The 25,167-nt window shown below is 43.2% G+C and overlaps 1 protein-coding gene across 3 annotated transcripts; it reads right to left on the bottom strand.

Moving 5' to 3' along the window:
• Positions 1-2,797: 2,797 nt before the first annotated feature.
• Positions 2,798-25,167, bottom strand: pak6b (p21 protein (Cdc42/Rac)-activated kinase 6b). 3 transcript variants are annotated; one of them, XM_026194607.2, is made up of 11 exons: positions 25,036-25,167; positions 22,466-22,579; positions 20,409-20,495; positions 11,103-11,354; positions 7,795-8,352; positions 7,050-7,493; positions 6,844-6,977; positions 6,331-6,457; positions 4,432-4,557; positions 3,889-4,023; positions 2,798-3,591 (listed from the first exon to the last, which is right to left on the bottom strand). In XM_026194607.2, exons 4-11 carry the CDS (start codon positions 11,307-11,309, stop codon positions 3,424-3,426), a joined length of 1,899 nt encoding a protein of 632 aa, XP_026050392.1. In that variant the 5' UTR covers positions 11,310-11,354; positions 20,409-20,495; positions 22,466-22,579; positions 25,036-25,167; the 3' UTR covers positions 2,798-3,423. The 3 variants fall into 3 exon arrangements, with proteins under 3 accessions (XP_026050392.1, XP_026050395.1, XP_026050391.1); XM_026194610.2 differs by having other exon boundaries at positions 4,432-4,524; positions 20,418-20,495; XM_026194606.2 differs by having other exon boundaries at positions 20,418-20,495; positions 25,036-25,166.

Raw genomic sequence — 25,167 nt, 5'->3', positions numbered from 1 at the left:
TGCCTGACAATATTTTCACGGACCAGCTTTTAAGGTGTCGCAGATAAATACAACAAAATAAAACTAGTACCGGTACAGAAAAAAAGACGATTTATTCATAACACACGTGAAAAGACCCAGGAAAACAGAGTTAACGATAAAAACGATAACAAAATAACGCTAAAAACTAATAAAAACCCTGAAAACTATACATTTCACACCTGAGCCTCAACTCTCGCGGCCCGGTACCATACGACTCACGGTCCGTGGCCCGGGGGTTGGAGACTGCTGTGTTACAGGACAACCATTCACACTCACATTCGCACCTATGGGAAATTTAGAAACTGCATGTGTTTGGACTATGGGAGGACCTGAGAGAACCTACGCAAACCCAGGGAGAACATGCAAACTCTTTTGAAATTAATCATCTTAATTTCATCACCTGTGGAGGAGATACATGAGAAACATTATGATGGGACTGTAATGTGTCCATTCAGAGCAGCTTAAAGATCTGAACATCACCTCAATGCTGTTAGTGTGACACACCGAATAATTACAAAAGCCTTCGTGTTTCCTGAACAGCAGCAATCAGAGCTGAGAGTGAAACTGAGAAACGCAACTTCAGTGTGACTGAACATGAACTGCATGAGCCAAAGTCCTTCAGCTGCTTTAACCTCTGGACTCGGGTCGCGTTAATCTGTGATATGCAGGCGAGCTGTGATGGGCTCGAGTGTCTGCGTCTCTTTATCTGTGGCAGTCGAGGCTCCTCTGCCTCCAAATAGAAACCCAAGTCTCTGGAATCAGTTTTTATCTGCAGCATGAGGACGAACGGCCGGCTGGCAGCAGCACGAGGACTCGCTCTGAACCTCAGTGATCTTGAAAATGAACAGATTAATAATCCTTCTGAAACTTCTGAACCAGAGGAAACCCAACAGGAATCATATCCGACTTGTTTTTCCCAAAGTGAGGTCCTGAAACTGAGTTTGTTTCAGAGCTACGGAGGGTTGTAAAGGACAACACTCACACTGCAGGAAGAGACAAGGGCTTTAAATGTTTTACAAAGGTTGTTTGAATGTATGTGTGTAGGTGAAACTGGAACACTGAGACTGAGCAGCGTTCATGATGTTTAAATCCACAGTTTCAGATCATTACATGGAGAAACCTTTGGAATGCAAGCATGCTGATCCACACAGGTATGCACACATGGGTATTCACAGACGCGGACTAAAGCTTTCTTGGCTGCTGCCTCAAAGCACACTGCGCTGTCTATCTTGCGTGCTGCACAATATCGTTTATTATTTAGTAAATATTGATATCTATGACTAGCTAGTTTATTGTGATGGTGCTTTGTTTTCTCTATTATTATGTTGCTCTTTGTTGTTTGCTGTCTCCTCTGTTTGTTTTTTTTGTTTGTTTGTTTTTTTTTCTCCATACAGGTGACCCAGGAGTTCTTTTTTTTTCTCTCTCTCTTCCCCCCCCTTCTCACCGTCTCTTCTCCCCTTTGGTTTTCTTTCTTTCTCTCCCCCTCTTTCTCTCATTCATTCCCCCTGTCCTATTTATTAAAAAAAAAAAAAAAAAAAGACAAAGGATGAACTGAAGCTCTGCCATCACGTAATGTCGCATACTGCTGTTTCTGATGTCATTTAATAAAAAAAAAAAAAAAAAAATCCACAGTTTCAGCTGAAAGAGGAAGAATAAAAATGAAAACAGTTTGTTGTGCTGAAAAACCCAGTGCTGAAAAATGAAGCCAGTTAAAACTACTTTGAGCCACTTAGCATATAAACTTTGGATGCTTTTAATCAAATCTGAACATTTCTAACTTTTATTTGTCTAAAAGTGATAAAACGTTAAACTCCAAAGACTCTGATTTTTAGTTTTAGGTACAGAACTTACCACATAGTCTGCAAAGAGGGAGGCCTTTTAATTATGATTCAGCATCTCTGAGAACATCATCAGTGCAGCAGATTTGCACGTGGATGTTCAAAACTGCATTTTACACCCAAGACTAAAGCCGAGGAACAGAAACCAGAACCTGCATTTAGAGACCAGGATCATCTTCTGCCTGTGAAGATATTAAACTGGCTTCATGAAATATAGTTAGTGTCAACAAAAGGAAACAACCAGAATTTAAAAAGAAACAGTTGAAGTGAAGAAAGCAGCGTGATACACACACACACACACACACACACACACACACACACACACACACACACACACACACACACACACACACACACACACACACACACTGAGCTCAGACACACACCTGTAAATCAATCAGCGCAGACTTTTGTCTTTGGAATAGGAGCTAATCACTGAGTAAGCGAGTGGCTCCCTTATTCTCTCATGAGGAGCACGTCAAAAGGTTTTTAACCCTGAGAGCAGGGCACCAGGCTTGAGCAACTGGGAAATATTTCAGGACTCTGTGGCCATTTGCCTGTTGTTTAAATAAAAATCTTGGACTTTATTTCTTTTTTAGTAATAAAAAAGCTGAATGAAACCACTCAAAGCAAAACAGAGTGATGAGCTGTTATCTTTTTAATTAAAGCAACAATCTTTGTAATTTCTCATTTTGATTCTTGTTATGATGTTTTAAAGTAACTGGATTAACACGCATGTCATGTCCCCGTTTTAAATTTAGAAATCCAGATTTTCCACCTGAAGAGGTAACATCAGTAACAGGTCAAATTTGGACTTTGTGAGGGAGCAACCGGACGTTTGGCTGCAATGGCATTTTCTCTGTGTCAGGATCCATTTTAGCTTCAATAAAAATATTTAAAGGACTCAACAAAGAGACAAACGGAAAAAGACAAAAAGGTTAAATAAAAAAATTTAATCTGCATCTTTTGTGCAAAGTCACATTGAAACTGTGCAAAGCTTCAAAATAAACCGATCGATGGGAGGAAGAGCTCATCATCATCATCCTCACGGGGTAAAACTTTTTCCCAATGAAGAGCTTTAAATCCAGAGCTGACCCTCTGCTGATCTCTGCTGAGCAGCATTGATCAATTTATTGGTTGTTTATTGGCTCTGATACAGAGAGAAACTTCTTGAAGCCAGAGGATCATCTCCGGCTCTGCTGAAACGAACGTGTCTGTTTTCACTTGTTTGTTTGAAGCTGTTCTGCACCCACAGCTCTGAGCTGATCATTATTATTGATCTGTGATTTAAAGGTTTGACGTCGGCTGTAAAATTACTGAAATGCTGTATAAACTAGGATCTTTGAAAACATGAAGGAGCCTGAAATGTTCTAAAGTTTAAATTCTCCATTTTAAAAAACACTCGCCCCAGAGTAGCACCAACAGCTGTTCAGCAAGTCTGGCCAATCAGAGATGAGCTGATGCGCAACCGAGCCACAATAAGAGTCTCCCAGCTGAGCCTCAGATGTCTTCGGAGGAATCAGGGTTGGGTTCGGGCGAGCCTCTTCAGATGGGTCTCGGGTGTTCAGCAGAGTGACATGCGTTTGCGGTACTGCTCCACCAGAGGAACGAGGCAGCGTGGTGAGCCGGCCTGCAGCATGAATGGGTGCTCCAGCAGGTCGGCGGCGCTGCTCCTCTGCAGCGTGTCACGGGTCAACATGCAGCCCAGGAAGTCCTTCAACACGGGAGACACCTGGAGACAAACACAGTGACATCATCAACGACTGTCAGGATGAATGATTACATCATCATCAAATGCTACAACTAATCTGGGCCCACGACCCACAACCAGCATATTAGCATTTTAGTAACTGATGTTCAGAAAAAATCTGATTTTGTGTTTTCAGATTTAACTTACATGAGAACAAAGATGTGACAGATAAAATTTAGAAGGACCCTTATATGTATGTCTGTTGGTCCTCAAAGCATGTTCAGGTCTCGGGTCCTCACTCCATATAAAAATAAAACTAAGTGTGTGTGTGTGTCTGACCCGCTGGACGTTCTTGACACTTGGCACTGCTTCGTCTCGCAGCTTCTTCATTGCAGTGATGGGCGTGTCACTGAAATACGGTGGCTCTCCATCAACCATCTCCACCACCATGATTCCCAGAGACCAGATGTCCACCTGAAAACAGGAAATGGTCAGACCTCAAAGGCATGCTTTTAATTTGTGCGTGTGAATGGGTGGATGACTGAATGTAGTGTAAAGCGCTTTGGGGTCCATAGGGACTAAGTAAAGCGCTATACAAATACAGGCCATTTTTTTTTACCATTTTAATTTGAAATAAGACCTAGAAACGTAACTATTTGATGTTTTTCTTAGTTTTCATGTGAAACTGTGATTGGTTACTGAGAACTGTGAATATCAGTTACTGTAAATATAAATGTGATATTTGTTTAACCTTGTTCAAACTGAGGTTTGGACTTTTGTTTAACTCTAAGACTTATCCTAAGACTTGTCCAGCTTTTTTCCACCGGTTTAATCGACTCATTAAATTATTTGGCAGGAACATCCTTCATGTGCTGTCTTTACCTCGGTGCCATATGGCATTTTGGCGATCACCTCAGGAGCCATCCAGTATGGGGTCCCGACCAGAGACTTTCTCTTTGGGACTTCTTTGCTGATCTGAGCGCAGAAACCAAAGTCGGACAGTTTGATCTGCAGCAGGATCCAAGAAGGAATTTCATAGATTTACTAACAGAAAACCTCTGAGAATCCTTTTCCAGCTGTTTGTGTGACCGATGCTCAGCAGTATTTCAGTCATATCTGACTGAGGCTTGATTAGTCACTGTTATCAGGATCTGAATACTTTATTAATCCCAGAGGAAATGATGTGGTCACAGTTTCTCCAAGACAGCAAGGACATAACTAACAAGTTAAAGGTCATGAAATAATGCAAAATATTGTATTACCAAATAGCTCTAATATACACAAAATTAAATATAGACAGAGTTCAAGTTGAGGTGTCCCTCATACTGGCGGTTATTTTCTCTGCAGAGGGTGTGCAGGTATTGGACTGTGTGCGGTGCTTTAGATGGAGGAGTTGTACAGAGATATCCACAGGCAGGAATGATGTCCTGTGTCGTTCAGTGGTGCATTATGGGTAAACTCAAGTCTCTCACTGAGGATGCTACTGTGACTGGCCAGTGCATTATGGAGTGGCTGGGAGGTGCTTTCCAGGACTGTCCTTTAAGTGGACATGAAACACCACATGTATAATGTACACCACTGAGCCCTGCTCTCATACATTGCCAAATGTAACTTTATCTGTGAAGCTGAATTTAAGGTATACATGTTTAACTTTAGAATGTGTTTAGCGCCATCTTCTGTCAGTACAGAATATGATGTCACTAGGTTGGTTGCAGCCAATAGACTCACATTAGTTTATGTTAGCTAACTAGTGACAGAACTGATAACTCAGAGGAAAATAAGGACACTGAAACTAAAAATCAGTCAGCAGCAGTTTTGTGCTGACGTCAGCTGATTGCACAGCGCGGTACACCTGTCTAGAAGAGGAAACGAGACGAGTGTCGGATTCCAGATTGTCCGTCTGGTAACTTAAACAGGTTCTCCTCCACCCTGTCCTTATTAATAAAGTGTTCTGCAACCTCTGACAACCAACAAGTGGATTTCCTATTTCATTGCAGCTAGCCAAACAACAAAGAACCGCTGACTGCTGATAACACAGAGAGTGAAAGTGGACAGTATATCATTGTTTTTACCATAAACTCATTGTTGAAGCCAGGGGCTGCACAAAAATAACCCTTAGACTCTGAACATGTTCCAAAAAATTTTAACTTCCAGCTTGAATCCAGCTTCACAGTTACATCAGGGACAGTTGACATCAGGGCTTCATGATTTAGACTGGCTTTTATAATATAATGTTTCATGGCCATTTTAACTTGGATAACACATTTTATTGGCCTTGCAGATCAGTTTATTGAGTTTGTTGGCATTTGAGTTTTGACTAACTAATAACATAAATAATCTGGAAAAAAGATGCCTGATCCTCGTTATCAGCAGAAGTTGTTTTCCTTACTGTAAAGTAGTACTGGCAGTCATACAAACTCTAATGGAAACGATTAGAAACCTCTTATCAATCAGACAAAGACAGACATATATTGGTACATGTCTATCTTTGAGATTATAAATGGTCTTTAATTATTTTAGTATTTTTTAGTATTTATAATTTATAAAATTTTTAATATTTTAGAAATAAAAACTCACAAACACTCAGCTTTGCCTAACTGTAATGTCAAACTTTAAAAAGATAGAGATGGTCGTCATTAGGCATTTTTGGGTTTAGGGTACTCATTATGTGATAAACACAAGTTTGTGTGAATTCTCTGTATCTGTTGATAATCCAGGTTTAATTTTTAAGAAGTTCTGTAAATGTCAAAGATGTGTCACAAAGAAGAAGAAGGGTGTTACCTTCCCGTCCAGGGTGAGCAGGATGGAGTCGCTCTTGATGTCTCGGTGGATCACACCCTGAGAGTGCAGGTAAGACAGCGCCCGCAGGACCCCCTCACAGACTGTCGCTATCTGCTCCTCGTTCAACCTGAACCACGCAGAAACATCATCGTAAATGGCCTGTATTTGTATAGCGCTTTACTTAGTCCCTAAGGACCCCAAAGCGCTTTACACTACATTCAGTCATCCACACACTGGTGATGGCAAGCTACATTGTTGCCACAGCTGCCCTGGGGTGCACTGACAGAGGCGAGGCTGCCGGACACTGGCGCCACCAGGCCCTCTGACCACCACCAGTAGGTGGGAACGGGTGAAGTGTCTTGCCCAAGGACACAACGACCAAGACTGTCGAAGCCGGGGCTCGAACCAGCAACCTTATGATTACAAGACGAACTGCCAACTCTTGAGCCACGATCGCCCCATGAACACAGAGAACATCTCCCAGACGACACACCTGAGAGACTTCCAGCTCACCTGGTCTCACTGACGATGTGGGTTAGAGCGCCACCTTGCAGGTACTCCATGATGACCCACAGCTCATCCTCCACTAGAGCGCTACGGTACATTTCCACCACATTCTGGTGCCGGTAGTCCCTCATGATCACCACCTGAGACATATGAAATGAAGATCAGTCAAACTGCAAACAGGTAGATCTTCACCCACCTCACCACACCTGTACCTCATTAAAGAGCAGCTCTCGCCGTTGCTGCTTCCTGAGGTCCATCATCTTCACAGCCACCTGTCTCCCGCTGTACTTTTCCCGGGCGATGCAAACCACGCCTGTGGACCCCTCTCCAATCTTCACAAAGTTCTCCAAAGTCATCCTCGGGTCGCCAGGGTCCACCACCATCTGTAGTGCCTCCTTGAACTGCTCATGGGTCACCTTTGGAGGACCGCCATCGGACCCCGCCTGCTGGTTGGAGGCGACTGCGTGACCTGGGGAGCCGGTTGGGGGAGAGTGGGGCTGGGAGGGGCTGTCCTCAGTTGTTAAGTTTGGAGATTTGATAGGAGCATTAAAGGCAGAGGATGGGCGAGGCAGCCTCTGAAATACAGCTCTACCTGTGATGATGGGACTGCTGGTGCTGTTAGGAGGAGGCAGGAGGCGGGAGGAGGGTGAGGCCAGCTGATGGAGAAAAAGAAGAGACACTGAGTTAAAGCTTCAGGTGTTTCCCCTTTTTATGCTACTCTGTGCTAGCGGTTTCTTCCTGTTCAGGTCAGGCTATGCTAGCTATTTACATTTCTATAGTCTGTATTTATCCTAAGCTAATATATCTGCATTTTGTATCGAGCCATTTCCTATACTTGTTCTAATCAGATGTGTTGATGTTAGTTTGTGTAGCTTCACATGGTTTGGTCTGTCCTCAGCAGACTCATTCTAATGAATTTGTTAAAATGGTGGAAGTGATCCAAACACTGAGTTTCACCTGGAGGTCGTAGGACGAATGCGGTCTTCTTGAATTTTCTCTGGATGAGAACAGCAGGTCAGGCAGGTGACCCACAGCTGGTCTTAGCCTCACCTGGTGCCTATTGGTCTCCACAGTGTAGGAAGCTGTCCTATTTCTTAGTTCCGCCCCCTCACTGCGGGCGTACAGTCCACTTGGTTCACCTGTCCTCTGAGGTTTGTCTAGTTTAAGGGGTGTGGTTTCAGACGAGGAATCCACCTGGCAGGTAGACTTGGCTCTCTGCAGGGCCCCATTCAGTTTGGGGCTGCTGCTGTCGCTGCGCACCTGTCGTATCCGGTCCTGCCAGTAGGTAGAGCTCCCACCACTTTTCACACTGCCGCCGCGGTGACCTAGCTCCTCGTACTGGTACGACTCGTCCTCGGCCAGTTCTCCCAGCCGGCCCATCGATCGGGCACGTTTCCGTGCCGACGGACTGCTCCGGCGCAGAGAGTTGGAACTGCTGACCGACATACGAGTCAACTCAGAGATCACATGACTGATGTAGTCTCCATGGCCGATGAAGCTGCCACGAACGATGGTCTGCAGAAGAAACCAAAACAAATCAAAGTAACTCCAACGGCTCAGAGCACCACCACACTGCTGCACTACCCTTATAGACTTCCTCACAGGACCACACGTCCTCTCTTAGCAGCAAATCATCTGCTTTCCCTGATCCACAAAGACTCAGTGAAGCTCCTCCTGACCTTCTCCATCGACCCTCTCAGAGCAAACATCACATGTGCAGAGCTCTTCCTCAGCATGAATGCACACTGCTGCTTGTTCACCTATCGATTTAACCTTGGACACCTCGTTCCTGTGTCTTCATGGTATCATCGGCTTCATCCCTCTGTACTGCACATCACCATGTTCTCAGACCCGGTAGATTTGTTCTTCATTTTCATCATCCTCTCACCACCCACCGCCCTCTCCTAGACCTCCCCATACCTGCACAGGTGCGTCATTTGCCTGCCTTTGATTCCTCCTTTCTAATCCTCCGCACTTCCTGAGGTCCTCACTAACTGTCCATCTGTCCTTCTCTCTCTCATTTTCTACATTGATCAGCTCAGAGTCCTTCTTCCATTTTCTCGTCGCAGTGTCTTCAATCGTTAGCACATTTCTGCTCTTACTCACTCTGTCTTCCTTACATACAGCTCACTATAAGCCCATTCTTTTTTCTCTTTGCTGTACATCTGCCTACTTCCTTCATCTCTCTGACTGTCCCCCTTTTACTTTGCTAATATCTTCTTTTGAATACCTTCTGTACTTCCTTATTCCATCACCTAGTCTCCTCATCCTCTTTCCTCAGTCCAGATACACAAACACCTTCTTGGTACTCTCACATCATCCGAAACTCTCTTGGTAGTAGGACAGGGAACTCATCCCTGAACTCTGAGCACTATACTACAGCTACTAGTACTGCTGCTGCTGCTGCCACTACTACTACTGCGTCTACTAGTACAAATATTAATGATAATAATAAAAATGATAATAATAATAATAATGATAATAATAATAATAATAATAATACCATGACCCTTAAATCTGTAAGATATCTGAGGTGATCTCCAGAAGAAAAACAAATAAAAATTATTGTTTGGATACATAAAAAAGAATGATTTCAACCAAAATCATCTGCTGAAGCATTTTTCAACTTTTCATATCATTATTATTATTATTATTATTACTAGTAGCAGTAGTAGTATTTTTGGTTTGAAAATATGAAATGCCATTTAAAATCAATGTTTAATAATCAACTAAATAAATAGATGAGAAAGTGATGTTGTGAGCCTGCCCTTTAAGCCAGCGGTCTCCAACCTGTTTTGAGCCACGGACCAGTTTATGCCTGACAATATTTTCACGGACCGGCCTTTAAGGTGTCGCGGATAAATACAACAAAATAAAACTCGTCTTTTTTTCTGTACCGGTGTACAGAAAAAAAGACGATTTATTCATAACACACGTGAAAAGACCCAGGAAAACCGAGTTAACGATAAAAACGATGACAAAATAACGCTGAAAACCGATAAAAACCCTGAAAACCATACATTTCAGACCTGAGCCTCAACTCTCGCGGCCCGGTACCACACGACTCACGGACCGGTACCAGTCCGAGGCCCGGGGGTTGGGGACCACTGCTTTAAGCGATCGTGGTTCAAGAGTTGGGAGTTCGCCTTGTAATCGGAAGGTTGCCGGTTCGAGCCCCAGCTTGGACAGTCTCAGTCGTTGTGTCCTTGGGCAAGACACTTCACCCGTTTCCTACTGTTGGTGGTCAGAGTGCCTGGTGGCGCCAGTGTTCGGCAGCCTGTGTCAGTGCGCCCCAGGGTGGCTGTGACTGCAATGTAGCTTGCCATCACCAGTGTGTGAATGTGTGCGTGAATGGGTGGATGACAGGTTGTGTAAAGCGCTTTGGGGTCCTTAGGGACTAGAAAAGCGCTATACAAATACAGGCCATTTACCATTTAAACCTTTTAAAATGGGTGAGTACACAGTTGCTCACCTGTTTATGTATTGATGTTTTCATGTATGCATCAGCATCATTTTAACAAGAAGTTTTACCTACCAGAGAACAAAAACAATGACTGACGATGTCATGTTTACATTAGCTTTACTGGTTTACCAGGTGAGCTTAGCGTGAACTGCGGGTGATACAGGTATATAATACATGAGTACTCGCTGATGAACTACAGCTACAATATTAAAGAAGAAAAAACTCCAAGTACTCCAGAGTTTTGAGTTGGTACTAATCAAATTGAACTAAAGATTAAACACCTTGTTTCAGACTGCTGCTGCAGACAGAAGGAATGAGGAAGTTTATTCTGGGATTTAGAGTTTGTGTTTGTGGTGCAGCTGAAAGATTCAGATTCCTTTGTTTTAAATGCCGTCGGCTGTCAGCCATATGGCATATAGTCTCCTGCTCATCCCACTGAGCTAAACCGGTGCCCGAGGAAGTATTGATACAGTAAAGACGTTTTTACATGGTGATCCATGACGAGGAAGCAGAGTCACTGTGAAGGACCCGACTCTAGGAAAGTTCCTGAAGGTACTTCAGATTGGTTCTGATCTATGCAGAAAGCTGTGATTGTCGTTAATGTCGCTGTTCATCAATAAATCAGCTTCTTCATCAGCTTTCTGATGTTCAATGAGACGCACCGCTTGGACCAGCGCACGCAAATACGCAATCAATACATTCGACTGATCCGTCATCATGCTGGCGTTGGTACCTGATCATCAGACACAGGTCCATTACATTTACAGCAGCCTTGAGAGATTATTGAAATGATCCATCCCACCTTTTTGGGTCCTAGTTCAACATTGGTGATCCTGGAGGGGTCCACCAGGGGGCGTGGCCTCTTCAGCGTGTCGATGACGCTCTGCCACTGCGGCGGCAGCCCCACGTAGCATCCCGAGGTGACATCAAACGACGTGTGGACGCGGTGCTGGAAGTCCTGTGGCGCCGAGATCTCCAGCCTGTGCTTCTTCTTCCTGCGTTGGAACATCAGCACGGAGGCGTAGAGGCAGAGGCACAAGCCGGGTAGTGAGAGCTGAGGGAAACAACAACAACAATACTGGCAATCAGACGGCGACATGATGGACGTCTTGCAAACATTCACACTCAGGGAGTCAGAGCACTGACAGCACCTCTTCCTGCTCAGGTGAGTTACCTGAGCAGAGTCACATGACCTCACCCTCCCTCTCAGAAACCGACCAAACAGCCCAGGTGACAATCTCACCTGGCTGCATGAGTAAAAGGGCGCTGACCTGAAACTGACTCTGAGTCACTCTGCAGCTTCGATTTGCTGAAACTTTATTCAGAACAACAAAAACTGACATTTTCTGATGTGCTCATGGCCCTGGCCACCAGCTCGGAGCTGTGATTATCGGCTCAACCTGTGTTTTTAAATCAGGCTTTGTTGTTCAGAATGAATCCAGTGCTCCTGTAACCGTTACTAAACACAGCATGCTTTTATTTTGGTGGGCAACTGTTCCAGGCTTAAATGTTCAGCACATGCTAGTAAGAAAAACCTGAACTAAAGCTTTACATTTACCATCCATCTGAACTTCACATTCAAAACAATTGCTTTTAAGTCTGCTCCCATGACTCTGTATACATTCACCAGCCACGGCACTGGGTTCATACGATCGTTATTAGTGCATATGCATCGTCAACCATCATGGTATTTAGGCATGATCAACACAACCTGCTGGCATTCACACTGAGCATCAGAATGATGAAGAAAGGTGACCTAAGTCACTTTGAATATAGCGTAGTTCTTTCAGAATCCACCAACCTGCTGGGATTTTCCCACCAACCATCTCTGAGTTTACAGAGAAGGTCTGGAACAGAGAAAACAGGTCACATAACCACTCGTTACAATCAAGGACTGCAGAATAGCATCTCTGAACCTTGAAGCAGATGGGCTACAGCAGCAGAAGACCACACCAGGTGCCTGTTGAGCTTGTAAATCTGAACCATGAAGAGTCAAAGCAGCTCTGAAGGAAAAAGGAGCTCCAACCAGTTAAGTAGAAAGCTGTACCTAATAAAGTGGGGGGCGCCCGTGGCTCAGGGGGTTGGGAAGCGTATCTGTAACCAGAAGGTCACCGGTTCGATCCCCGGGCTCTCTGTCCTGGTCATTGTGTCCTTGGGCAAGACACTTTACCCTACTGGTGTTGGCCAGAGGGGCCGATGGCGCGATATGGCAGCCTCACTTCTGTCAGTCTGCCCCAGGGCAGCTGTGGCTACAACCGTAGCTTGCCTCCACCAGTGTGTGAATGCGAGAGTAAATGAATAGTGGCATTGTAAAGCGCTATATAAGTCCAATCCATTATTATTATTATTATTAAAGTGGTTGGTTGACTGTAATTTATAATCTAAAAGTGAAAAAAAAAAGCCAGAGTTATAGCCTGGGAGGTTAGGGTTGTGCTTTTGTTTTACACGAAACTATGCTGTCTGTGTCATCAGAACGTTGGTGTTGATGTGACTCAGCTTTCAGGTTAATCCAACATTAATCTGGATTCTTGTGTCACTGCAATCTGATCCGTGGATTAGTTCCTGCATGCCAAGGTTATGATCATTAACTACAACCAAAACATGTTTCCTGTGAACCAAAATAGATGTTTTGACATCAGTCGCTGGCCAGCTGCCAGCTCTATGCTCATTAGGCAGTCATGTGTGTTTTGCCACATCACCTGGTGAGGCAGCAGAAACCATACCTGCACATTCAGACAGTCCTAATGTCCTTCTGTGCCTGAGACATAATCATCTTATAGAAAAGTCTCTGTATGTTTGTCCACTGGAACATTTTACAATCAAGTTACTGAATAAAAAAAAGATTTTATGGTTTTTAGTATTTAGTACTGGTTTTCAATCCCAAGCTCAAATTTACTGAACATAAAGATTTTACGAGAATTAAAAGCAGTCACACAAGCATCCTCCTGTAGCCCAGCTCGGAAAAGAAGGAAAATAGAAATCCTGTTTGGCGACATCATTATCATATCTTAAGACGATGTGATCTAATGTGAGAGTTTCAGAGTTTAGGTTGAAATATAAATGAAGGACGACCCGTTTCAACAAAACAAAACAAAATATGAAATGGTATTCGGCACTGAACGCCTAGCCAAAAGGACAATTTGTCAATATCAGGAAGTACTGATGAAGTACTGGGGAAGTACTGATGAAGTACTGGTGAAACTCAGATTCCCACTTGGCTCTGGTTCAGGTGTTTTTATTCCAAAACCTGATCTGATCTTCTGAGATGTTCATCCAGATGAATGACCTCTACAACTTGATAACTAAAAAGACTAATGAACGAATTAACTTAATGGATAGAAATTCCGGTGCAGTAAATTAATGGAGGTGAAGGTGGAGACTTTGGTGACTTCAGGATGTCTGTTCTGCTACAGGCTAACACCTCGAGCTCATTATGGGACAGTTTACATTTCAGTGTGAAGATGCTGGAATGAAAATCAGCATCTCCAACTCAGTGGCCACGGAAAAGGTGGAGTGCCCTCTGCGGGATGGGTGATGGATGTATGGATTGATGGATAGATGGGTGGACGGATTGGCTGGTGGGTGGTGTAATGATAGTTGCTATTGTTGAAGCTACCCACAGGGGGCGCTCTGGAATCAATAAGATATACAGAATAGAAGAAGAAGTGATCGTTGTAGAAAGAATAATAAACAGCTAGCTGAAGCTAGCACCAGGAGCAATTCTTGATGTTTTATTCATAGAGGAATAAGAACATTACATGGTACCAGGAGACGGGTTAAGAATAAGAAGCAACGCAACAAGATGGATGCAATAAAACCGCCAAGTCCGTTGAAACTGACTGGAAACGTGGATGCAAGTTGGAGGACTTTCAAACAGCAGTTCAAACTGTATATTGCAGCTGTCGGAGTGGATCAACGGGCAGATGAAAGGAAAATAGCCATGCTGCTCACCATCGCCGGCACAGAAGCAATAGAGGTCTTCAACACTTTTGTGTTTGCTCAGCCCGAGGACAAAGATAACTTTGATGAAGTCATGAAGAAATTTGACGAGCACTGTCTGTCAAAGAAAAATGAAACATACGAGAGATACGTCTTTCGCTCACGCTTACAGCATCAGGGTGAGTCATTTGATACTTTTCTCAAAGACCTCAAGATCAAAGCTCAGTCCTGCAATTTTGGTGATCTCAGAGACTCTATGATACGAGATCAAATAGTGTTTGGAACTAATGAGAAGAAGCTCCGAGAGAAACTGTTGAGAGAAACAGAACTAATGCTGGAAAGTGCTATAAAGATAAGTCAAGCCAGTGAGCTAGCACGACAACATGTACTGACGTTTAGAGAGCCTGTTCAAGGAGCAGCGCAACAAGAAAATGAGGCAGTGAATGCAGTGTCAATTAAAAGAAAGCCATGGAGTAAATTCAAAAACAACGACAACAGAAACAAAACGTGTGACAATGAAATGTTCACTTGCAAGAGATGTGGAGAGAAACACAGACCAAAACAATGTCCCGCATATGGAAAAAAATGTGCAAAATGTAAAGGACAAAACCATTATGCAAAAATGTCTCTCTCCAAAAACAAGGGACAAAAAATACACACTGTGCAGGAAGACACAGTGATGATCTAAGTGAAACATTTTTCATTAAGATGGTGTCACATGAAGAAGATGTCAATGCACAGTCTTCAAGACATAACACTGGCCAAAGTGTTAGTTCAGTCACAGATGATAAATGGACTGCTCCACTGTTAGTCAATGGGACATTGGTAACATTTAAAATTGACACAGGGGCCAAAGCTAACTTGATCAACGAGAAGGATTTCAAGGCACTGACTGAGAAGCCTAGAAGATTTACAGAGAAAGTCACACCGCTGAGGGCCTACAATAACCAGCCAATACAAACAAAAGGAGGATGCAGACTTAAAGTGACAGCTAAAGGCAAACAGCATAACATTTTGTTCACCATCGTGCCTGATGGACACGAGTCACTTTTAGGAGATAAAACATCTGAGGACTTGGGACTAGTAAAGAGGATCTATCAGATTAATACTGACACCATGAAAGAAGCCAAACAAGGGAAAAGAGTGGAACACCAAGGGCATGAAGGAAGTTCAGACATTATCAGTAAATTTCCTTCAGTCTTCAAAGGACATGGAACATTGCCTTACACCTACAAAATCCAGCTCAAGGATGATGCCGTGCCTGTGGTGCATGCCCCAAGGAGAGCGCCTGCTCCATTACAGACAAGTTTGAAAAAAGAGCTTGAAAGAATGACTCAAATGGGTGTCATTGAACGAGTGGAAGAGCCCACAGACTGCGTGAACTCTATCACTTGTGTCAAGAAAAAGAATACAGGTGCCTTAAGAGTCTGCCTTGATCCTAAAGATCTAAATGAAAATATTAAAAGAGAGCATTATCAGATCCCTAAGAGAGAGGAAATAATGAGTGAAATGGCAGGAGCTAAGTTTTTTAGCAAACTGGATGCATCACATGGATTTTGGCAGCTGAGGCTAGACCCAGAAAGCAGCAGGTACACTACCTTTAACACGCCATTTGGGTGTTACTGTTTCTTGAGGCTCCCATTTGGAATTAAATCAGCACCAGAGATCTTCCACAGGGCAATGGAGTCCCTGATCGAAGGGCTGGAAGGCACCAGAGTCTACATAGATGACCTCGTAGTCTGGGGAAATACAAGGCAACAACATGATGAAAGGCTGGAGAAACTTTTGTGGAGAGTTAACAAGAATGGACTTAAACTGAATAGAGACAAGTGCCTCTTTGGTGTTTCAGAGATGACCTTCTTGGGAGATAAGGTTACAAGTGAAGGGGTGGAACCTGATCAGTCAAAGGTACAAGCCATATTGGATATGCCAGCACCCACTGACAAAAAAGGTGTCTTGCGAGCAATGGGAATGATCAACTTTCTGGGTAAGTTCATTCCTAATCTTACCTCCAAGACAGCATGCCTAAGGGAGCTGCTACAGGACACCAAAGTGTTTGAGTGGACGGCCCGGCATGAGAAAGAGTGGAAAAAATTGAAGGAAACTGTAACTACAGAGCCGGTCCTGACATTCATCAAAGCCTCAAAAGATGGCTTAGGAGCAGTTCTGCTCCAAAGGAACAAAGACAAGTGGCAACCTGTAGCATATGCGTTCAGATCAGTGACAGAAACTGAACAACGCTATGCTCAAATTGAAAAAGAGACTTTGGGCTTAGTGTTTGGGTGTGGAAAATTTCACAGCTATGTATATGGATTACCAACCTTTACAGCAGAGACTGATCACAAACCTCTCATCTCGATCAGAAAAAAGAACCTCAACGACATTACACCCAGAATTCAGCGCATGATGATGGTGTTGCAGCGCTATGATTTTGAGCTGATCTACATGCCTGGGAAATATATCGTACTCGCGGATGCTTTATCCCGAGCGCCAGCACCAAGTGGTGACAGGTTAGTCAGCACTACAGCCGAGGAGGCTGAAACACATGTAAACATGGTAACTGCCTCACTCCCAGCATCAGATGTCATGTTGCAGCAAATTGTACAGGAGACGACAAAAGATTCAGTGCTGCAGAAAGTATCCCACCTTATACAGAATGGGTGGTCAAAAGGAGTCTGTCCAGGGTTCTACTCTGTGCGAGCTGATTTATGCATGGCTAATGGACTGGTGCTGAGACAAAACCAGATTGTCATTCCTCAATCCATGCGGAAGGACATGCTTCAGCGTATCCATGAAGGACATCTTGGAGTGGAGAAATGTAAAAGGAGAGCGAGAGAAGCAGTTTACTGGCCAGGCATCAACAGGGATATTGAGGAGATGATACAGAAATGTGAAACATGTCTCAAACATCACTATAAACAAACAAAAGAGCCAATACTGGCAGCAGATCTACCCACTGCACCATGGCAAAAGGTAGGCACGGACTTATTTCATCTGGATGGCAAGGACTATGTTTTGGTGATTGACTACTATTCTAATTATCCAGAAGTGGCACAGCTTTCCAGTACATCAGCACAGTCAGTCATCACACACATGAAGGGCTTTTTTGCCAGACATGGAATTCCACAGTGTGTCATCAGTGACAATGGTCCACAATATGACTGTAGAGAATTTAGTGACTTTGCAAAACAATATGGATTTCAACATATCACCTCTAGTCCCTTGTATCCCCAAGTGAATGGACAGGCAGAAAAAGGAGTCCAAATAGTAAAGAGATTGTTCAAAAAAGCAAGAGACAGTAAGACCGACCCTTACCTGGCTCTGCTAAGCTACAGAGCTTCATCCCTGGAGTGTGGGGCATCACCTGCTGAGCTACTCATGCATCGCAAGCTCCGCACCACACTTCCACACATTTCCAAGGAAAATGACAATGCACATGACAACAAGCTGACTGACAAAAGGATGAAACTCAAGCACAGACAGAAAAGGAACTATGACAAAACTGCAAGGCGTCTGGAACCGCTTCAGGAAAGAGATGTTGTGAGGATTGCAGGTCCAGATTTCTGGGACAAAAAAGCAACAGTTCTCAGCGAAGTAGGGCCCAGATCGTTTGCTGTTCAGACAGAGAATGGACAAGTGTTAAGAAGAAACCGGAGAAGTCTGTTAAAGACACAGGATGTTAAACATCAGGACACAGAGACTGGAACTGAACAACGAGGTGCTAACCCTGTTGAGCACCACAGTGAGCCTCCTTCACCTTCCCCAATGTCTGAGATACTGAGAAGGTCTACCAGACCTAAGAAACCTACAGAGAGGCTCATAGAACAAGTGTGAACTGTTGTGGTAAAGAATTGTTAAAAAATACTAATAATAATAAATCACAGGTAAATAACGGATAATAATTCATTTAGAATAGTAATTGTTCACACTTAATTGAGACCTGCTGAGTTATGTGTTATTGACTGTTCAAGTTGTCAAAGGTGAAGAGTTCTAATGTGCTTGAGGGCTGTATGGGATTCATTTGGTTCATTCTGGAAGATGTAAGGTATACATTTGGATTTATTTTGTTTGACTTGTGCTACAACTTTTGGTTATAAAAAAAAAAAGAACACTACTGAATGTAGTTTGTTGCACAATTTATAACATGTTGAATGTTAGACAAGAATGTTCAGATGTTACAGAGTAACAGTTCTCTTTGTAATTGTGCTTATTATAACACTGTTTGGAAAGGGGATGTAATGATAGTTGCTATGGTTGAAGCTACCCACAGGGGGCGCTCTGGAATCAATAAGATATACAGAATAGAAGAAGAAGTGATCGTTGTAGAAAGAATAATAAACAGCTAGCTGAAGCTAGCACCAGGAGCAATTCTTGATGTTTTATTCATAGAGGAATAAGAACATTACAGGTGGATAGATGGGTGGGTGGTGAATGGATGGATGGGTAGGTGGCTGGGTGGATGGATAGATGGATTGGTCGGTGGGTGGATAGGTGGATGGGTGGAATGGGTGGATTGGTTGGTGGGTGGATGGATGGGTGGATGAATGGATGGATGATGATGGATGGGTGGATGGATTGGTGGGTGGTGAATGGATGGATTGGTGGGTGGGTGGATGGATGGATGGATTGGTTGATGGGTGGATGATGATGGATGAATGGAGCATGAAAACTGTTAAAAACGAAAATAAAATTAAACAATCCGGTTGTTCAGTGATGACGCGACGAATCCTACTTCCGGGTCTAAAGTAGTCTGCGTTTAATATGGCTTTTGTGTTGTTAACATGATTAATGTTATGTATTTTCTTCTATTTGATCTCAAAAAGCTCCTACAACAGTCAGTGATCACTGTTGACCTCCCTCGGCTTTTATTACCACTAATCGTTTATTTAAGCTCAGTTTTTAAAACCTTAGGATGTAACTACAGCCCAGCCCATGCAGCAGTATATGAATGACTAACCTCGTATTGTGGATGGATTATCTCAGTTTTTCTCCTGGCTGAAGTTTGGTCCTTTTACAGCATCCTGCCATGCGATTACATTTGTTCCTGACCACCGAGAACACTCACGTTAACTTTTATCGAGTGGAAAAAAAGTTAGCTTGTTTATATTATGCTAACATAGCTGTGTCGCTAGCGGTCACGTAGCACACCATTATACACCAGCTAGCCCAACTTCAGTAACCCTACAAACGTCACTGCTGTTTAGTTTTCTGTCTTCATTTATGTTGGAAGTGATAGCAGAGCTGTACGTTTTAATTTGTTTCCAAAACCCCGCAGTCAGGACATGCTATATTGTATTTAGATAGAAGCTAGCGAGCTAACTCCCTGCTAACTTCTAACTCCGTTAAATGTCATAAATTCCGTTTTCATGGATGCCTGGATGTTAAACTCAATTGTTACACCTGGTAGAGCAGAACGCTGATCATTTTATTAAAGATGAAAGACTTTAGACAGTTTTTCAACTCTCAGTAATGCCATAGTGATCGTTTGATATATGGACCTGCAGCGGAGTTTAGACCCAGACACGGCTAGTGACGTCAGACTGAACAACCGGATAAGAATTTAAATGAAATGAGCTGTGGGAAGTGAAATTCAACAGTGACCTTGGTTACAGCGGAGCATGGGCACGTATTAAACCTCTCACAGTGATGACGGCCAGCTGAAAGTCAGAGCAGCAGCAGTTTTATTAACTTTGTTTATTTTTGGTAGTTCTGTTTTCCTGGTTAGTGTGTGTTTATTGTAGATTTGGTTCTTAGACTGTTGTGGTTTTAAGTTTTTTAAATTTTACTTGTAATTCTATTTATGTGTCATGGATGTAAACGCCCAACTGGGGACAAGGATTCATACTCAGTGTTTAACCGTGTTAAATTGCATCATCATTATTAAACAACAGCAATAATAATACACTCTGCTGCTATAAAAATTATTTTATGTCACGTTTGTTTTCATTGATGCATTCTTTTGCATTTGTGTTAATAAAGTTTGAATTGAAGAATAAGCAGGGTGTGTGTGCAGCCTTCATCATACCTGGATGAACAACTGAAACGTGTCACCAGTTTCATCTTCATCACACATCACACCAGTGAGGACCGAGCACAGTGTCCCCAAATGGTCTGAAAGCAAAGCGCTACACACACACACACACACACACACACACACACACATACACACCTGTCTCACCTGTGTGTGAGTTGGTGTCTCTCCACCTCAGGTAAAACCGGGTCTGGTCTGCTGCTGATCAGATGACTCCACCTAAGCCTAAAGGGAACAAGAGAGATGATGAGGCACAGAGCCTGCTCCTCTTCTTCATCAAATATCATCATCATGGGGTGACCGTGGCTCAGGGGGTTGGGAAGCGTATCTGTAACCGGAAGGTCGCCGGTTCGATCCCCGGGCTCTCTATCCTGGTTGTTGTGTCCTTGGGCAAGACACTTTACCCTGCTGCCTACTGGTGTTGGCCAGAGGGGCCGATGGCGTGATATGGCAGCCTCGCTTCTGTCAGTCTGCCCCAGGGCAGCTGTGGCTACAACTGTAGTTTGCCTCCACCAGTGTATGAATGTGAGAGTGAATGAATAGTGGCATTGTAAAGCGCTTTGGGTGCCTTGAAAAGCACTATATAAATCCAATCCATTATCATTTATTCTCCTCCTCTGACTGACCGGATGAGATTGCTCCACATCCTCCTCCGCACCCTCTCAGCAAACAGGAGGAGGAGGAGCTGTTAATCAGCTTTCACCTTCCAGCTGTTTATGTTTCAGGCAAGGGGTGGAGCCAATGGTTGACCCAGTACATACACAGACAGGCCTTACCAACCTGTACAGGTGGCTTAGTAGAGTATTTAAAAGTATAATGGGAGGGAGATCCTTCAGTTTTCAGGCCCCTGTTCTGTGGAACCAGCTTCCAGTTTGGATACAGGAGACAGACACTATCTCTACTTTTAAGATTAGGCTTCAAACTTTCCTTTTTGCTAAAGCATATAGTTAGGGCTGGACCAGGTGACCCTGAATCCTCCCTTAGTTATCCTGCAATAGGTGTAGGCTGCGGGGGGATTTCCATGATGCACTGGATGTTTCTTCTTAACTCACTATGTGTTTATAGACCTCTCTGCACTGAATCATACTTGTTATTAATCTCTGGCTCTCTTCCACAGCATGTCTTTGTCCTGTTCCCCGTCCGTCTCTGAGCCTGGTTCTGCCGGAAGTTTCTTCCTGTTAAAAGGGATTTTTTCTTTCCCACTGTCGGCAAAGTGCTTGCTCATAGGGGGTGAGCTCTCTGTATTATTGGTCTTTACCTTACAATATAAAGTACCCTGAGATTCTGTTGTTATGAATTTGTGATATATCAATAAAACTAACCCAGGGGCAGCATTTCACCTGTGTGTGTGTGTGTCTGTGTAGCTTGCAATTTAATTTAAACATTTCCATAGCAACAGAGCACTCCTCCAATCAGATGTTGTCACTGTATCAGGTTAGTGAACCAGCCTCCACCCAGCCTGGAGCTCAGCATTACTGAAGCATCCACAGAAGAAGTTTGTCCTCCAACATGTCTGGAGAACACTTCCTGAAGATGGCTCAGAGATACAGACACACTGTCTGCAGGTATAACGAAGGGAGGGGTGAATCCAGAGCTGTGTGGTCTGCGCCACATCGTAAGCAAAATACAAATGGAGAATATAAACTCCCTATTATTCCACTGTGGAGCTCTGTCATGACCCACCTGCCGTTCTCCCATAGGGGGTGCTCTTTCTGGAAGCTTTCATCCTGCGCTTGATGAAAGGGTTCAAAACAATCGATGTAATCCCATTCATAAAATGTAAATACCTCTCCGTGAATATTAACATTTTGATTTCTGCACCACCCCGAACAGCTGCTGCTTTTCCATGCGCGCGTTTAAAAAATCCTGGTGTCTTATGGGTAAAATCAGCTTCAGCTTTCAGCGGCATCTCTTCTTCCTTCACGAGTTTACCTCCAGTGAGAGTCAGCTGACTGTTTCCTGCTAAACTTTGGCCTCTTAAACTGTCCAGGATGTTTGAGCAGTTACCGTTTTACTGTTTCTGGGAATCCCCGTGACCTTTGAACCCTGTGATATTCTCTGTGTGCACACCTCAACGTGATTTGGAGGAAAACTCTTTTTTGCAGATGTGTGAACGAAGCTTTTGTTGGTGCTGGTCTGATTCCAGGTGTTTTTAGCAGCTGTGTTTTCAGGGTGTGGCTGGCTCGCTGACATACCTGAGGAAACTGTCTCTACATGACCAGACAGTTCCGCCACGGCTCCTCGTCTGACTGGAACTGCACTCATCCCCATGCACAGGCAGGCTTACCAGAGACAGTGCCCCCCAGTGGCTGCAGGAACAATGACAGATCACAGCAAGAAGTCAGGTGACCCAGTTACACATAGCCATGTAGGCATGTTCGAGCACAACTTTAATGCTACCGACTTCTTTAAAAAGTATAATTTGTATATGTTAATGTTCACAACTCATTTATGAAATTAAAATAAATAAAAATAAAAACAAACTAAAGAAAAATTATTAAAATGTTAAATTAAAAGTTTTACACATTTAAGAAAACATTTCAAATAAACTAAAACAATGAAATAAAATTTCTTTAAAACTTAAAAACTATAATTAAAAAAAACAAACAAATCATAAAAAGCTAAATTAAACTACACCGAAAATACAATAAAAATAATGTTATGTATATAAAATTGAATATAAAGAAAATAAAAAATTAATAAAAACAAAAATATAAAATTAACAGAAAAACCTTAATGAAAATAAAATGTAGCATACAAATTTATAAAAACAGTAATACAAAATTAAATATAAAACAAAGGCAAAATAAAGAAGATTAAATCTAAAGAGCACCATAAAAATGATGAGCTCAAACAAAACGATATAAACCTTTACCATTTGGAATGAAGGAAAGTTAAACTGCACTGACTATTGTACTGTGCAGAAGTCGACATGCCCCTCATTTCTTCATATTTTGCTTTTTTGGCTTCCTTGACGTTTTAGTGCTCATGAGCAAGAATCCTGCAGCCTTCTGAGTCTTTCAAAGTTTTTCTTTGGACTTTGGCTGCTTTTTCACTCATCTTCAGTCCTTGTACCTGACCATTTTCACAGAGTCTGCAGCCATCTGTGACACGGTGGAGGCTCTGTCATAGTTTCAGCTGCAGTTCAGTCAGTGGTGTTGGAGATCTTTGATAAACTGATGATCCATCATGCAGGAAAATCTGGAAACATCTGACTGACAGCAGTTTCCTGTTTCAGCATGGGAGTGATCAGAGCCGGACCTCACCATAACTGAAGCAGTGTGAGATCATTCTGACCGAGAACAAAAGGCAGAAACTTTCAAAGAAGAAGCCTGAGGAACTCTTCCTGAAGATCCTCACCAAGCTGACACGGAGCTGCAGGATGAAACGGCTCACAGCATAGATTCACTTTCAGGGTCATTAAAAACGTGAAACTCAGTTTCCACCTTATGAGCTGTATTTTTGCACTTGTTTCAATACTTTATAACCATCACTGCTCCCAACAAACACGGTAAGCTGCAGTGTTTCCAGTTTCTGTAAAGAGTCTGTTGCTGGTTTTGAACACTTTTTGGACATCTTTAAAAAATATCCTACTCAGCTTTTTTTAATAACTGTCATTATTTTCTTGTATTTTATTTTAGATTCTTTACTTTTATGTGGTCAGCATTGTGGCCTCACAGCAGCTTCATCCCACAGTCCAAACACATGCTGTTAGTGGGGTTAGGTTAACTGGTGACTCTAGATTGCCCACAGGCTTGAGTGGTTGTGTGTCTCCAAGTGTAAAAGCCTGGATATGGCAAAGTCTGCAGTGAAAGCAGGAGGAAAACACTGAGACATCAGTCTACGACACATCTCCACTGATTCACACCCACTCACCTCTGAAGCTCCTCAGCAACAACAGAGAGCAACCAAACACTATAGCTGTTAGCATGGTTGCCTCACAATATGAAGGTCCAGGTTCAAACCCCTCTGGCTTCTTGGTTAACTGATGGTTCTTCATTGGCCGTGTGTGTTAATGTGTTTTTTTAAGTCAGAGTCGGAAGTGTACCATCAGGGACACACGCAGGTGTTCCCAGGTCAGTTACACTTCCACACCGAACCACCATTCATGAAGATCAGTTTACCCCACCAGACACACACACACACAGTCAGGTGTGAGGCCAAACTTTAAACAGAATTTTTTTCTTTGCTACAACCAAACTCCATTCAAATATTGTCTGATTTAACATGTGTGTTCTGAGTCTTTAAAGCTGCATAAGGACTGAATAAAGACAAACCAGCAGACTGAGCCTCTGCAGAACCCCGAGTAACGTGAAGGTTGTTCTTAGGTAAAAGTTTTAGAGTGGAACCCTTTCAACCTGAACTGTCTCTGCAGAGTTATTCTTTCTGCAGGTTTCTTTGCAAGGTTCTATACAGAACACTTTTATATGAACGCAGGATCACTCAGAACCACAGGGGTTATAGTACCATGAGGAACCTTTGCGAGGGTTCTCCTCCTGTTTCTGTCTCATAAGAGTTCTACTAAGAACCTAAACCTGGATCATTTACAGAAATGGAATATTTATACATAATCAGACTGGTGATACCAACATGTTATTCACAGTTAAGGTAAAGGTCCTCATGCAAGCTTAAGAACCGGGTTCTGTAAAGAACTGTAGAACTTTAAAGCCACAGTGCTGGTATTTGACAGACGCCGTTATCTAGAAAGAGACAATGCGGCCTGTAGATAATCAGTTAATTTAACTCAAAACACACACATGCTCACCTGGCTGCGAAGTCCAGGTGAGTCGGTTCCTGCTGTTGTTCTCCTCCTTGGACTGACTCTCTCTCTCTGCTGCTCCTCTTCTTTCTCCTCCTACCCTGTCTTCCTCCCTCCCCCACCTCGCTCGTCCTTGTC

The sequence above is a fragment of the Astatotilapia calliptera genome, chromosome 15 (assembly GCF_964374335.1).
Source record: "Astatotilapia calliptera chromosome 15, fAstCal68.1, whole genome shotgun sequence".
NCBI classification, from domain to species: Eukaryota; Metazoa; Chordata; class Actinopteri; order Cichliformes; family Cichlidae; genus Astatotilapia; species Astatotilapia calliptera.
This window is presented reverse-complemented; position numbering and strand designations above follow the sequence as displayed.

Excerpts from the sequence above, each read along its gene's own strand:
- pak6b (XM_026194607.2), bottom strand. The coding sequence starts at position 11,309 with ATGTTCCAACGCAGGAAGAAGAAGCACAGGCTGGAGATCTCGGCGCCA. Across the intron at positions 6,978-7,049 it reads GAGAGCTGCTCTTTAATGAG|GTGGTGATCATGAGGGACTA; the intron begins GTACAGGTGTGG and ends CATATGTCTCAG. Across the intron at positions 6,458-6,843 it reads CACATCGTCAGTGAGACCAG|GTTGAACGAGGAGCAGATAG; the intron begins GTGAGCTGGAAG and ends TGCGTGGTTCAG.